The sequence below is a fragment of the Patella vulgata genome, chromosome 2 (genome assembly GCF_932274485.2).
Source record: "Patella vulgata chromosome 2, xgPatVulg1.2, whole genome shotgun sequence".
NCBI classification, from domain to species: domain Eukaryota; kingdom Metazoa; phylum Mollusca; class Gastropoda; family Patellidae; genus Patella; species Patella vulgata.
Window position 1 is genome coordinate 68,090,337 of NC_065880.2, and position 16,864 is coordinate 68,107,200.

Here is a 16,864-nt window from a genome sequence, read left to right on the forward strand (position 1 = left end):
TACTGCTAGTATCATGTTCTTGCCTAACCCAAGTGTTTCAGAGATATTATTTGTACTAAATCAAAAAATGACGATCCTAACGGTATAGTTAAAGATAAAGCAATTTAAATAATAAACTCAACGTAATTTCTAAAGCTGCTGTAATAACCAAAAAGCTAATTATTTCTCCTATCCCTAATCGTCAACAATAGAGAATTTCACATGCGATGGCTATTTATAGACTCATTTGCTGAGTTTTATCGCAGCGCGTGACTAGCCAGAAATCACTTAGAGACAAGCCACTGAAGCGTGCACATTCGCCGTGTTGAGTTCAACTTTCAGTAGGGAAAATTTTGGTTGCATGGGGCACTCTATCTATGTTACAATCCATTTGAATGTCTAGGTTAGGTATAAACTGAGCATCAGACTAGACTAATTACGCAGATCTGTAGGTAAAAGAACATTTGTTTCTTCTCTTAGGCTCAAAGGTAAGCAACATTTTGAAATAAGGAGTTAAAATTTCTACAGACAATTAATGTTAAAATATTCATCACTAAAAATCAATAGGTTTCTTCGTCTCATGACCATAAACAATGTGCACAAGTTTTAAGTCAATCGGATCATAACTTTAGCTTGTACAGCATGCACAAGATATTTCAAAGTGATCAAGGGCCATAAATCTGGAAGTAATTATCAGAAATTGTTAAAAATCAAAACGCTTCTTCAAAGTGTTCAGGGGCTATAGAAACAGTAATTATTCACTACTTACCTTCATCAGATTTGATTGTATTTTCTGCCAAGCTTGATAAATTGTTGGCAGGGGGACATTTTGTTGAACTTGAATCAACAGCAGATGTCAACTGTTTATTGGGAGTATCTAGTTGTTGTATTTTGTCTGGTTGTTCTTTTGGTGTATTACCAGATTGAGATGTTGATATATCAGATGTAGGTTGTTGTATTTTGTCTGGTTGTTCTATTGGTGTATTACCAGATGTAGATGTTGTTATATCCCATGGAGGTTGTTTATAACCTGCTACTTTTGTACTGACTGGAGAGGCATCTGATACTGAATTCATAGATCCATATCCAGACTGATACCGGTTATTAGGACAAGGTGTCATATTAGAATTGTAATGTGATGGCATATTATACATAGGTTCATATCGAGGATAAGGAAACTGATACGGAGTTCCAGTGAATGGCCATGGACTCAAGTTAGGATTGACAGGTCGTGCCATCGGTGGGTATGGTGTAGCAGGTATGTATTCTCCATGTTTAAATCTATTAGCTGATAGTTCAGTAACAGGTGCAGTATCAGGTCTATTAGGTGATGGTGCAGTATTAGGTCTGTTAGGTGATTGTTCAGTAACAGGTCTGCAAGGTGGTAGTTCAGTAACAGGTCTGTTAGGTAATTGTCCAGTAGCAGGTGTATTAAGTGACTGTTTAGAGGTAGTCTTATCATGACTTTGATACTTGTCTTCTGTGTGGCAATTATTCAATTCATGATCTAAACCATTTTTATTTGTACTGGGATCATCATCGCCCTTACTACAAGTACTGCTATTACCTCTATCCTTATGAATAGTGGTTATTACAATATCATCATCATTATCATCATCATCATCATCATCATCATCATCATCATCATTGTTGCATATTTTTTCACCACCTATATTTATACCATTGTCTGTATCTCTCATACTACGATCATCACCATTGTCATCATCATCATCATCCTTGTTCCGTATTTTTTCACCATCTATATTTATACCATTGTCTGTACTTCTTAAACTATGGTTATGGCAATCATCATCATCATCATCACTTGGCAATGAGTGGTAAGTTTCTTCATCATCATGACTTTGGCTATCATCAGTATTTGCCTTGGCATTTTGGGGGTTCATAGTATTATCTGGTGACCCACGTCCATGCTGTTTTATACTCCCTTCACAAGAGCATAAATTTTCTTGTCCACTGTGTCCATCCATCTTTATTGTCTGTGGATATTTGTGTATTGTTGATAGTTGTTTTTTTCTGACTAGTTCCTGATTAACTTCCTCTTTCCAGCTGTCAATATCGGTGATCAGGTTTTCCGTTATATCAGGTACAACAGCTGGTTCCAAGTAACTCAAGTCAGGAAAAGGTTCCAAATTTTCTTCTTGAATATATGTAGCAGATACAAGATTTGAATGTCTATCTACTATGGGCAAATTACCATTTAAGGTTTCATCAGGTTGGTCTTCACTTTCATCCTGCTGATTTAAAAATATAAAATTTGACAATGAGAACTATATCATCTGATGGGTTAAATGAATTATTTTAATGGGAGACAAATAAACGTTCAATATAGTTGTCCATATAGATTGCTAAATTGCAATTCTTTCTAGGATAAACAAGTAGTTGCCATGCAAGAAATGCCCACATTGTCAAGTGGTGAACGGTGAACAGTGAAAATCAATGTGGTCTTGAGACGAATGCTTCGCATCAAATTTGAAAGATAGGTTGCCAGACAAAGAAGCATAAGCTCATAGCAGCTAAGTCGTCCGAGCAATCCACAAGCAGTCGCATATTTTTTTTCTTTTGTCGGTGATGAAGAACTTAAAGGCTGTGTAAATTTTTTTCAAAGTGATCAAGGGCCATAAGTCTAGTAGTAATCATTGTAAATTGCTGAAATCAATGGGCTTCTTTGTCTCATGACCATTTAAATTCAAAGACAATCGGATGATTATTTTGGCCTCTGGAACGCGAACAAGATTTTCAAAGTGATCATGAGCCATAACTCTAAAAGAAATTATCGGAAATTTTTCACCATAAGCACTGTGTATAAATTTAAGGTCAATTGGTCTCTAGAATTTTGAAAGTGATCAAGGGCCATAACTCTAGTAGTAATTATCGGAAATTGATAAGATAGGTTGCCGGGCAAAGCAATATACACCCATAGCTGCTAAATCGTCTGGGCAGTCAACAAGAGTTGTCGCATATTTTTACTTTTTTAATAATAATAATAATAATAATAAGTTCTTTATTTTCAAAAAGGGTGAAAAATTAGGCTTTGCAGCCTGTTTACAATTCTGCCCTTAAATGAGAATAGTCAAAACAAACATACACATATATTATACATACAAGGAAACTGAATAATGAAAATGTATTCTTTACATTTATAATACACTAAAATCTGATTAAGAGTAACAACTCATTAAGTAATTATCAGAAAACCATTAGAATTTGTTTGGTTTTTATAAAGTTCTGCCCCATGCTAACGTTTAGTATACGAAACTTTTCATATTATGGATTTAGCTGTTCACGTTATAAAAGACAGGGGTGTTCTATGGCCGAATGATTAGCATGTGCGCGCTGTATCATAATGCCTGTCATTGAGTCAACTGGTATGGTTGCCTGTCCAAACTCGTGGGTTTTCTCCGGGTCCTCCGGTTTCCTCCCAATACTAAAGACCCCTACGCGCAAGCGTTTTATTGAAATAAAATTAAACAATATGTTAGTCCCGAAATGACCTAGTCTGTGTCAAGTGGACTTTAAACCCCATTTACCTCTCGGCCAATGCAGATTTATCCAGATTTTCCGGCGTGGTTTCCCCTTGTCAGTGATGCAGGACAGGGGGCCTGACAAGGACAGCTGACTAGTGGTTTGGATGGGACGAAAAACCGAGGTCCCGTGTACATATTGGCATGCACGTAAAAGATCCCTTGGCAGTTGGAATTCGATATATAAATTCCATACAGATCGGATAATAACTTTTGGCATTCGAACGTTCACTAGGTTATACAAAGTAAAACAAGGGCCATACCTCCAAACGTAATTAACGGAAATTGATGAAATTCGATAGGCTTCTTCGTTTCACTAATTCAAATGATGCACACAAATTTCATACAGATCGGACGATAACTTTAGTCGTTAAGAGTGTTCACAAGGTTCAACAAAGTAAACAAGGACCATAACTCCAGAAGAAATTAACAGAAATTATTGAAATTAAATAGGCTTCTTCATCCCACTGATGTAAACAACATATATTAAATTCAAGACAATTAGTTGAAAAATGTAGCCTGTAGAACGTTAAAAAAATTGTGGATGACGGACGGTCAGGGGCGTTGGCAATATACGACCACATATCTTGGAAAGTTGTTGGAACGAAGAAATTTCTAAAATAAATGTTAATTTAAAAAACCATTATGATTATAACGGTTTCTTCCAGGTTTGAAAACAAAATTGATGGCACTTGGAAAAGAAAAACACTGTGGCAGCATCAGTCTCTAGATTCAAAGTATTATGAATCATCTCTATTGGTGTGCTGCGACCAGAGACGAAGACGATTCAATGCAGTTACTTTGTCAATCACATCCAGAAGTACCACCACGAAACCATTTCATTTCATAAAAGCTGACATTTAATTATCTCTTGACTTCATAGATGTTCATAGTGCCGTCGATAACAATTTTACACTCATCTTGTTGTCTTCGTTGAAAGCGAATTATTGTACAGGTTACTGTTGGCTTACTCCAATTTATTCTGATCAAAAGGACACAACAACTGTCTTTGTTATGGTATTATAAAACAAATTCTAAATTGGATCTTTGATTAAAATAAATTACAAAACAAATTATTCTGTAGTCAATTGTTTTATTTACCGGTAAGTAGGGGATTAAGGAATCAGTCAGGCCGGCTGTATATAGGTAATTAAGGAATAAACATTCCGAATATGCATTCGGTCACTGGCGACCAATGGTCTATATTTGCGACTGTGAGTGAAGATGACTGATTTAATTTTAATCAGATTGGAGAGAGAGAGAAATGGGGGTTTAACTAGGTCATTTCGGGACTAACATATGGTTTAATTTTATTTCAATAATTCGCTTGCGTGTAGGGGTCTTTATCAGTGGGAGGAAACCGGAGGACCCGGAGAAAACCCATGTGGTTGGACATGCGACCCTACTCCTTGTCACATACATCCGGGGATTCGAAACCACGCCAGTTGACTGAATGACAGGCCTTATGATACAGCACTTAATCAGATTGGTGTGAACTTGCAGTAAAGTGTATATAGTAACCACTGGCTACAAGTACCGAAAATTTCATATGATGACCTTATGTGCACTTTAAGTTTCATCTAGGGCACTAACTAACCTCTGGAATAAACTATAACACACACTTATGGAAAAACAGCTACTTATTTATTTGGGCGATGTTTCGAGGAGTATTCTCTCAACGTTGTCAAGCTAATAGTGTAATACAAAAATTATGAGGCTAATTTATACAGAAAATTATAAAAACAATTCCTGAAACCACACAGGACAACAAGATCAAAGGAGGTGAAAAGCGCAGACCTTTGGGAATGATGTTGTTGCCTCTGCATCACATCAGGAAAGTAAGGTTAAGTCTTTACAAATTTTCCTTCCAATCTGTTTACTGCATTGATAGAGGATACTGCCACATTTTCATATTATAGTTTATTGCTCTATCCAGTTACTAAATGCCTCTCAAAGATTATTATCGACATCATTATGGAGATGTGGCAGTATCCTCTATATATGCAGTGAACAGATTGGAGGGAAGTAATAAGCTAACAGTGAGGCCTCAATCACAAAATAAACAGATGACACTTATTAACTTGCACATTTACTATTTTATAAAGCAGGAAGTCGGGTTGGTTCAGTGAGTAATAAAGGTACATGCTCACTTACTAGGAGGTTTTGGATTCGATCCCTGTCAATGGTGCAGGCCGAATAGTCTGGCAAGGACAATGTCTAGTCATTCGAATGGGACAAAAAAAATTCCTGTGGACACACTGCTGTACACGTACAAGAAAATAAGCCTGGGCCATTGTGCCCCTGTTCATGCAAAATTTCCCTCACTATCCCAGTTGGTGAAGAAAAACAAGTCGTTTAAACCCCATTTCATTTCAATTTATAAAGCATTGAACAATCAAATGAACATAGTCAAGGTATTGATGTAAGGCCAAGAAAAAAACACCTGTGTTTACGGTTACTCTGCCCCAAAGCTTTATAGCATGGAAATACATTCACACATCACAAGTTTTTCGTCAAGTGTGAGGTGTACCTCTCAAATGTTGAGAAAGAGAAATAGGGTTTAACGTCTACTCGCCACAAACTAGGTCATTTCAGGACTAACATATGGTTCAATTTTATTCCAATAATTAGCATGTGCGTAGGGGCCTTTAGCAGTGGGAGAAAACTGGAGGACCCGGAGAACATCCACAAGGTTGGACAGGTGACCCTACTCCTTGTCACGTACAACCGGGGAATTATGGTGGCTAATTGATATCATGTCGTGATGTCGCCTTTCATAAGGCGACAACCTGACAACTCGACATCACAAAATTTTAACCCAACACCACGACAATCCGACATTTTCACCTGACACCACAACATTACCAGCGGCTGCCAGGCAGTATATGCCCACATTTTCAAGAGATCGATAGAGAACAAGCTAAAAAGAAAGTGATTTTTCCTACAATCAAGGGCCATAATTCAGGAAATTACAATTCGATATGCGCAAAGATCGAAAGGAACCGAGATCTTTGTGTTATAAACTTACATTTCAAGTTTCAACAAAATCAGATAACCAGCAGCTGCCAGGCAGGATACGCCCACATTTTCGAGAGATGGATAGAGAACAAGCTAACAAGAAAGTGATTTTTCCTACAATCAAGGGCCATAATTCAGGAAATTACAATTCGATATGCGCATACATGTATATCGAAAGGAACTGAACGAACGGCAGCCATTTTGTCTGTTTATTTTGGGCCGATTTTCACGAAATTCGAACTCAGTCGTCCTCAGGGTGTAACGGTGATATAATAATACGTTTTTTTAAATTGGATAAAAATTATGACCTCTATAGGATCCACAAGCTAAAAACGCAATTTTTCGTACAATCAGGGGCCATAATTCAGGAAGTTACGGTCCGATATGTGCGAATATCGAAAGGAACCAAGATCTTTGGGTTATAAACTTACATTTCAAGTTTCAACAAAATCGGATAAAAATTGTGACCTCTATAGGGTCCACAACCTTGATATAACATATTCTTATGCTATTCCAGAACGAACGGCGGCCATTTTGTCTGTCAATTTTGGGCCGATTTTCACGAAATTCAAACTCAGTCGACCTTAGGGTGTAACGGTGATATAATAATACGTTATTTTAAATCGGATAAAAATTATGACCTCTATAGGGTCCACAAGCTAAAAACGTGATTTTTCGTACAATCAGGGGTCATAATTCAGGAAGTTACTGTCCGATATGCACGAATATCGAAAGTAACCGAGATCTTTGGGTTATAAACTTACATTTCAAGTTTCAACAAAATCGGATAAAAATTGTGACCCCTATAGGGTCCACAACCTTGATATACCATATTCTTACGCTATTTGGGAACGAATGGCGGCCATTTTGTCTGTCAATTTTGGGCCGATTTTCACGAAATTCGAACTCAGTCATCCTTAGGGTGTAACGGTGATATAATAGAACGGTTTTTTAAATCGGATAAAAATTCTGACTTCTATAGGGTCCACAAGCTAAAAACACGATTTTTCGTACAATCAGGGGCCATAATTCAGGATAAAAATTGTGACCCCTATAGGGTCCACAACCTTGATATACCATATTCTCTAGCTATTTGGGAACGAATGGCGGCCATTTTGTCTGTCAATTTTGGGCTGATTTTCACGAAATTCAAACTCAGTCATCCTTAGGGTGTAACGGTGATATAATAGAACGGTTTTTTAAATCGGATAAAAATTATGACTTCTATAGGGTCCACAAGCTAAAAACGTGATTTTTCGTACAATTAGGGGCCATAATTCAGGAAGTTACTGTCCGATATGCGCAAATATCGAAAGGAACTGAGATCTTTGGGTTATAAACTTACATTTCAAGTTTCAACAAAATCGGATAAAAATTGTGACCTCTATAGGGTCCACAAGCTAAAAATGTGATTTTTCGTACAAACAGGGGCCATAATCCATGAAGTTTCGATCCGATACATGCCAATATCGAAAGCAGCCGAGATCTTTTGGGGATAAACCTATATTTCAAGTTTCGTCGAAATCGGATAAGAATTGTGACCTGTAGAGAGTCCACAAACAATTGTGGACGGATGGACGTCCAGACGGACAGGGGCGACGGCATAATACGTCCACATGAAAATGTGTGCGTATAAAAATTGTGACCTCTATAGGGTCCACAACCTTGATATACCATATTTTTACGCTATTTGAGAACGAAGGGCGGCCATTTTGTCTGTTAATTTTAGGCTGATTTACACAAAGACATTTTAACTCAGTCATCCTTAGGGTGTAACGGTGATATAATAATACGTTTTTTTAAATTGGATAAAAATTATGACCTCTATAGAGTCCACAAGCTAAAAACGCGATTTTTCGTACAATCAGGCCATAATTCAGGAAGTTACGGTCCGATATGCGCGAATATCGACAGGAACCGAGATCTTTGGGTTATAAACTTACATTTCAAGTTTCAACAAAATCGGATAAAAATTGTGACCTCTATAGGGTTCACAACCTTGATATACCATATTTCTACGCTATTTGAGAACGAAAGGCGGCAATTTTCTCTGTTAATTTTGGGCCGATTTTCACGAAATTTGAACTCAGCCGTCCTCAGGGTGTAACGGTGATATAATAATACGGTTTTTTAAATCGGATAAAAATTATGACCTGTATAGAGTCCACAAGCTAAAAACGCAAGTTTTCGTACAATCAGGGGACATAATTCAGGAAGTTACGATCCGATATGCGCTCATATCGAAAGGAACCTAGAACTTTGGGTTATAAACTTACATTTCAAGTTTCAACAAAATCGGATAAAAATTGTGGCCTCTATAGGGTCCACAACCTTGATATACCATATTTTTAAGCTATTTGAGAACGAGGGGCAGCCATTTTGTCTGTCAGTTTTGGGCCGATTTTCACGAAATTCGAACTCAGTCGTCCTTGGGGTGTAACGGTGATATAATAATACGTTTTTTTAAATCGGATAAAAATTATGACCTCTATAGGGTCCACAAGCTAAAAACGCGATTTTTCGTACAATCAGGGACCATAATTCAGGAAGTTACGGTCCGATATGCGCGAATATCGAAAGGAACTGAGATCTTGGGGTTATAAACTTATGTTTCAAGTTTCAACAAAATCAAATAAAAATTGTGACCTCTATAGGGTCCACAAGCTAAAAACGCGATTTTTCGTACAATCACTGGCCATAATTCAGGAAGTTACGGTCCAATATGCGTGAAGATCGAAAGGAACAGAGATCTTTGGGTTATAAACTTACATTTCAAGGGTCCATAAGCCAAAAACGGGATTTTTCGTACAAACAGGGGCCATAATCCATGAAGTTTCGATCAAATACATGCCAATATCGAAAGCAGCCGAGATCTTTTGGAGATACACCTATATTTCAAGTTTCGTTAAAATCGGATAAGAATTGTGACCTGTAGAGTGTCCACAAACAAATTGTGGACAGACAGACAGACAGACATCCGGACGGACAGGGGCGACGGCATAATACGTCCACATGAAAATGTGGCCGTATAAAAACAGATAATGCAAAATGAATATATTGAAAATTTTATTCAAATTACTTTATTCTGAGCGAAGATATTAGCCTTTAAAGGTTTGACAAGACGTGTGCACTGACTGTAACCACCGTACTGGTTATTCATTTTTAAATGAAATCATTAAATGGACGAATCATCCTAACCTACTTAAAATATGACCTGTCCGACGGCATCAAGGCTTGATTATGGTTTTATCATGTTAATAAATGTCTAATTAACAGTTTGTAAAAAAGGCCTAAAGAAAGACCTTCAATAGGCAGATTTAGCTTTTGCATAATGCCTGTTTATGTTTAAAGTAGCTATAAATGAAATGAAATGAAATGGGGTTTAACGTCCTACTGTTTTGCTCCGAACTGGGCTAATGAAGACGGGCATACGCCATACAGTGTGCTATGAGGGAAATTTTGCCCGGACAGCGGCACTACGGCCTACTCTTATATCGAATTCCAACTGTCAAGGGATCTTTTACGTGCACGCCAATGTGTACACGGGACCTCGGTTTTTCGTCCCATCCGAACGACTAGACAGCTGTCCTTGTCAGCCCCTCCGTCCTGCATCACTGACAAGGGAGAACCACGCCGGAAAATCTGGATGGACTTTCTCGGCCAATGCAGGGATCGAACACCCGACCTCCAGGCTAGCGAGCCAGCGCCTTACCCACTTAGCCACCGTGATCCCCTTAAAGTAGCTATAAGTCTCTAACTCAATATCATCCAGAGTCTTACACATTGAAAACACAAATTATTTGTCAATTCCAATCAATATTGATGTTGTGATTTTACCGGGAAAAAGTAGGCTTCTGGTATCCAATATTTAAGACAAAATAAACATTTTACCGTCATTCTGTCAAACAGTGACGCCATATCTTATCATGCGCAATAGACTGGAATAACCAGACGCTAGAAATTCCCATTCGGTTGAGACTCATGCCGTATTTCGCTGGACTTATTATAACTGATTTGAAATGAGGGTCAAAACGGAAACAATTGAATGTAAATCAGTTTATATACACTCAGATTACATTATCATATGCGTTACGACCCATTTGGGTCAATTCCTAGGTCCCAAATATTAGCGTCAGCGATTCAGCTCCTTTAAGTTTCCAAGAATTTTATGTCCAACGCTTTCATCATGCTGATGATCTGTTTTATGTTCCTTTTTTCAATTTTGACATAATAAAAGTTTTTCTTCTGATTATAATATCTATTATTAACAATACCAGTAGCTAAAATTGCTGTAAAAAGGTTCCTTCTTAATATAAACTGCTAGCTGATTTATAAATATACTGCCAGTTTTACCTGTGAACTTTTATTTTCTCTGGAAAATATGACTGACGTCAGCTCTCGACTGGGAATTCCTATTTCAAATATTTCCGCATAATGAGTAATGGACTTTTTTTAAAACAAATATTTCCGGTAAAACTACCATATTACCAACAAAAACTTGATTTGATACTATGATAGTACTTTCAATATTTAAATTACTTACAATCATAACAATGTCCGTGTGTTAACTGTGATGTGCTTTGTCCTCGAAGTTCTTCCTTATTTATGCTATTCAAAATTGGGTTTCTGTTTCAGTGTTTGGGTTTCGATATCGCGAATATTTAATTATTACATGGTTGTTATAAAACTAATCTTATACTATATAAAATATTCAGGTTATCTTTTGATACTTACATACATCGTTCATGGTGCAATAATAAACATGTTCACTGTCATACTGCTAAGTACTTCAGCTGCTACTGATAGGCGTTTTCGTGGAAAGTCCTTATCTAACTTGTCTTTTACTTTCGTTTTCCTTCGTGCCAAATTAAAGTATGAAAGCCAGACATCGCAACGATTTTATTGCATAGTCTAGATTACCCAAGACCCCTTTAATACATTATCCGTTTTCTAAATCCTCCGTACGTTAATACTGGGTTCTCTTGGTGACCGAGACCAAATATAACTCAACCCAACTTCATTGTAAGGAAAAGTCAGACGTCTTGGTGACCTAGAGCATTTTATGGAAAGCCAATAGAATCACCAATTCATTTATTGTGGAAAAATGAAAATGCCCTCGCGACAAATGCACAGCTTTACTTTACCCTTTTCAATTTCAATTGCTGGCTAAGTTAATTTGCCTGGTCCTAATATAAAAAAAATGAATGTTGAAATAATGATTTTTCAGTGTAGCGGAAATTACTTTTTTCTTTAGAAGAAAAAATCATCCAAACTTTACCACATCAATTTGATTAAAATACAAATCTATATTTCGTTTCGTTTTTTTTCTACTTTTGATGGCCTACACCACATGAAGATCTAACCAGTTGTATTGGGAGGTCGCGTCAAGGATCGTACAAGCGGCTTTTGACCCTATGACCTCATACATTGATTAATCAATCAGCGTTGACGTTTCTAGTGTTTACACACAGTTCCGTGCACCGCACGCCAAGAAGTCGCCGTAACAGATGGTTTCATTGGCTAATCCCTCACGCCATCCAGAACGCATGTTATATAACAACTCTTCTAGATTCTGGTGTAGTACAAATAAAACGAAATTTTGAACCATAAAAAAATAGAAACAAAGTAGGATCTGTGTTTTAATCAGATTGTTACTACATAGAAGTTTGGAAACTTGTTAAATGTTGCACAATCACCGATATTTTGCGGTAGTAGCTGTGGTGATTTTCATTGGGAGGGGTACGGTTTGGGCTTGTTTGAGAGGATAAACCCCTGATCGTAGAGCGCTTAAGGTTAAGCAATATTTCAGTAACTAGACGAGGGCAATAAATCAACGAAAAGTAGATCATACGAAGTGGCAGAATCTGTTCATGGTCATTATGACGGTTGACGCCCCTGGAAGTTCAGAATAATAAATGGGTTTAATTTCTTGTTGTCAATATAACTTTCATATGGCATGGCATTATATATATATTATAGGTTCTGAAGTTTTGGAGAATTCAGATACAGATTTTGTCCTTTCGTTCGTTCGTGAGGGTGATATTGCAGATATTCTGTCACTGATATATATCTTACACTTTATTCTTAAACAATGAACAAAACAATGGCTTGTTGTAACTAGGCGTGATCGTCAAACTACTTTAAAATTGTCCATCAAAAGGCTTGGGAAATAAGCTAGTGGCTCAAAAACTTTAAAAAAAAACAATCTCAAGAGATCTGTGTTTTGTTAGAGACAATAATTCCAATGCACGACAATTAGTATTTAATAAGAAATTTGTCATAGAGTTTGCATGGTTTTGTTGGAAGGGGAATTACATGTATTTAGTGCAATATGGATCCCCCAATTCACTGTTTAATCAAGTTAGATATGATAAGAATCGGTGAACAGAGTTGCCACGCCCACCCCAACATACGTTATGTTCCAACGATGCAAGATTTTATTTCATTTTTATTTGAACTAGCAGTGCCAATATATAATTGTCGATCAAAGTATATAGTTTATTTTTTTAAGAAATATAATATAAAAATTAAAAAAAATACAAAACATCGCATTTATAAATCAACACATAAATAAATAAATACACACATATATCATAGCATGGGACAACATCCTTTTTTTCTGGTAAGGGTGTACACAAATTCATTAACTTCATACACGGTAGTCTCCACTTAGTTCAATTTTTTAATGAAGGTGTGAAGTTGCTATACGATTTTTTTTTCTGTATGCAGGTTTCGGTATGTAATAAAATGACGGGTTTTCGGTTGTAAAAATGGCGTTGGTCATCTGATAGCAAACATATTAAACAATGACATAACATTTCCTCACTGGCTCTATAAAATGGTACACGTACTTGACTTTTTTTCACTCATAGTCGGTTGACCTTAAAAATAAAGAAATCGTAAATATTAAAAATTAAATTTCTGGAAGATTTCATTTACATGTCACTTACGGTTTGTGGTGCGAGATGGGCGCGCCTTAAAACTATTTGTTACCCATATGTTAACAAATGTTATCACTAAATCCGACTAGTTATAAAAATATTATGCATCATTTTCTACAGTGCAGCTTTATTTTATTTATTTTTTTTTACCGCACTTTCGACCTCTCTCAGTATGCAATTCAGCTGCTAAATTGTTTCCAAGCGACGATATTCTAGAATGATAATATTTACTTACCATTAGATATTCCCTTAGTAGCACCGGTACCTCCTCCATTAGACACTTCCATTTTAGGTGCACTATTTACTTCTTCGACATGATTACTTGTTTTGGCAGTCTGTATCACATCAACATCGTAATCCTCAGCTTTGATTATTTCTTTGTCCTTTATGGAATCTACGGTAGCGTTTACTGCATCCGTTTCTTTTGTGTTTTCTACCTCTGTTACTTTTACTGTGTTTTTTTCTTCGGTTACTTCTGTGTTTTCCGCATCAGGAATACACGCAACACCCGTTACCTCTGGTGTGCTTACTGTCTCTGTTGGTGCAGTCGAAACCACTGGGTCTGTTGTATTTTCTGCTACAGTATCTTCAGATGAGTTAACTGATTCATTTACCTCTGTCGAGTTAGTTTCTTCTTTTACTTCTGCCGTGTTAACCGCTTCTGAGGAGTTAGCCGTCTCTGTGCTTTCAACTGTGTGTTCTTCTTTTCTTACGTCTGCTGTGTCTTCTGCTTCTGTTACGTCGGCGTGTTTTATTGTCTCTGTTACCTGTTCTTCTTGTGTGTATTCTGTCTCTGTTACTTCTGCTGACTTTTCTGTCTCTATTACATCTGCTGACTTTTCTGTCTCTATTACATCTGCTGACCTTTCTGTCTCTATTACATCTGCTGACCTTTCTGTCTCTATTACATCTGTTGTGTTTTCTGCTTCTATAACCCCAGTCGTATTTTCTGACTCTGCTACAACTGCTGTGATTTCTTGTTCTGCTACGTCTGATGCTTCTTCCAACTCTGTCACCTCTGTCGTGGTTATTGATTCTGTCACTTCCTTTGAGTGACCCGTTTCAGTTACTTCTGTACCGATTTCTTGTTCTGTTACTTCCGTACCGTGCTCTGTTACTTCTGTCTTGTCTTCTGACTCTGTTACTTCTGTCGTTTTGTCTGACTCTGTTACTTCTGTCGTTTTGTCTGACTCTGTTACTTCTGTCGTTTTTTCTGACCCTGTTACTTCTGGTGGGTTGCCTGTCTCTGTTACTGCTGTCTTGTTTTCTGACTCTTTTACTTCTGTTGAGTTGTCTGTCTCTTTTACTTCTGTAACCTTTTCTGGTTCGGCCATTTCTGTCGGGTTTGCTGACTCCTTTGTTTCTGTGTCTCCGTGTGTGTTTGAGTTATTTGTATCCGACTCGTTCGGTATACTGTCCTCGTGTTGGCTAGTGATATTGATGTCCGCCATAACGGTGTCATTGGACTTCTGATGAGCATCAGAATTATCGGTTGAAGGGATATTTTGTGTATATTCAGATTCAGACATGATAATTTATTCCTGAAAAAATTAAATAGTAAAACTGAAATGTTTGGACAATTATTTTTTACTTTTGGTATTTGTATTCTGTTTATCTAAACAAATGTATGGCATTTTATGGAATATTTTCAGGACAATTTTGATAAATCTAACATATACAATTAATACAATTGTATTAATTGGGAAATTATTATGTCTCTAAAATAACCCACTACTTGAGCATACACGTTTTTATTGTGATCTTATATCTTATATACGGAAATCTTTGCTATGATGCCATGATTTATATACGTGAAGAAATACACCAAATAAATGTATTGGCGATGTCAACAAAGTGAAAGTGGTATAATGACGTTTTATAAAAAAAAGCTTGAACCAAATATAAGATTTTAAAGGAAACACACATTTTTTCTCATATATAAGATACGCAGAATTCAGTCAAATTGATCAGGTTTAAAATATACTTACCTAATATTGTATAAAACTTGTTAAGTCCAATTCTATACTGACTTCTATTGAACAGATGATTCAATGTTATAATATTATGTATGATAATTACTGGTTTCGATGTAGATATATAGGTATAGGTATCCAACACAAGTATTATAGTTACCATGTGTACATGTATGTCATAATACAATATCGATTATAATGACTAATTAATAGTTTATAGGGCTTTAGTACTAATTATCTGTATATTGTTACACGCTCTCGTCTTTCATACTCATTAAACCAATGTGACATATTGTGTTTTTAACAGTTTTCTTAGTTCTGTCATTTATAAATCATCAGGGGATAAGCCCTTTAAAGTCGATTAAAGTTTTATACAAAACCTGTATTAATAAGCTGATTAATGAAAAGTTCATTTTGCTTACATGTGAGATAATAAGCCCCGGTCCTATCGTTTGTTTATGTCTGTGTATGGGCCCGAGAAATATGTAACGGACAATCTTATTCCTTCCCATCGCAGTAACGGGTACCCTCCCAGATAACGCGGAGTAGTCCCGCTTCGTCTGGAAATTGGGCGATATGAAGGAATCCCCGTTGAAAACGTCTTTGGTTTTTTTTGTACCGATAAAGTCGAAAATGAAGACCATTATCTTTTAGAATGTGAACTATATATAGCGATTTTAGAAATGTCCAAAATTTGGATAAAACGTCTTTTATTCAGTCCAGTGGTGAAATAGTTAAACCGAGTTCCAAAAACCGAGTTAAAAAAAAAACCGAGGCAATTAACTACCCATGTTTATGAATGTAGGTTTGGGTATTTTTTTTTAACCTAGTGTAGATAGTCATTTTAGAATTTTTGTCTTAAGTTTGTTTTAAGTAATTTCTACATCAATATGTTGTGTGTAATTGAAGAGCCCAGAGAGAGAGAGAGAGAGAGAGAGAGAGAGAGAGATAGCCCAGAGAGAGAGAGAGAGAGAGAGGGAGAGCCCAGAGAGAGAGAGAGCAATATTTAAAACTGATTAGTTATATCCCAGGCCTACTTAAATTAGCAACGGTAAATGGGTAAATGGTGCACTTCGCGCATTTTAATGTTTCGAGACATTATTCTTAACACCCTAATGCTTCCTGCCACGTCAGAGGGTATTGGGTATAATATTTAGAGTGATTTTATCCGCGGGGGATAAAAAAAGAGTGATGTTTAAATGAGATGCTTGTGTGTGTTATGTGATGGGGGGGGGGGGGTATTCCGACTGGTAATAAGTGTGTAAACGTATAGTATATTTCTAAACATAATGTAAACTATCGAAGCCTATAACTACCATTCATAATTTCTACTTTTCGCCTCTTCAAACACGAAAGTCGTAAAGTCGAAAAGTAGAAGTTACAACAAAATAGGAAATTAAGAAATAATACA

General features: G+C 36.7%; 2 protein-coding genes across 4 annotated transcripts in view; both read right to left on the reverse strand.

The window, feature by feature from the left end:
- LOC126811482 (protein mono-ADP-ribosyltransferase PARP14) overlaps positions 1-11,401 on the reverse strand; it is a 39,337-nt gene extending 27,936 nt beyond the window's left edge. For 2 of the 3 annotated variants that reach the window (XM_050537134.2, XM_050537132.2), the window contains exons 1-2: positions 11,274-11,401; positions 749-2,234 (exon numbers count right to left, since the gene is read on the reverse strand). In XM_050537134.2, the coding sequence (XP_050393091.2) occupies positions 749-2,234; positions 11,274-11,279 (1,492 nt within the window). In that variant the 5' untranslated portion in view covers positions 11,280-11,401. The remainder of the gene's footprint in view (positions 1-748; positions 2,235-11,273) is intronic. The other variant, XM_050537133.2, reaches the window with a different exon arrangement.
- A 1,777-nt stretch (positions 11,402-13,178) lies between these two features.
- Positions 13,179-14,894, reverse strand: LOC126810749 (mucin-3A). The gene is made up of 2 exons (XM_050535986.2): positions 13,716-14,894; positions 13,179-13,420 (listed from the first exon to the last, which is right to left on the reverse strand). The coding sequence occupies exons 1-2, from the start codon at positions 14,812-14,814 to the stop codon at positions 13,371-13,373; spliced, it is 1,149 nt and encodes a 382-aa protein (XP_050391943.1). The 5' UTR covers positions 14,815-14,894; the 3' UTR covers positions 13,179-13,370.
- Between the last annotated feature and the right edge of the window lie 1,970 nt (positions 14,895-16,864).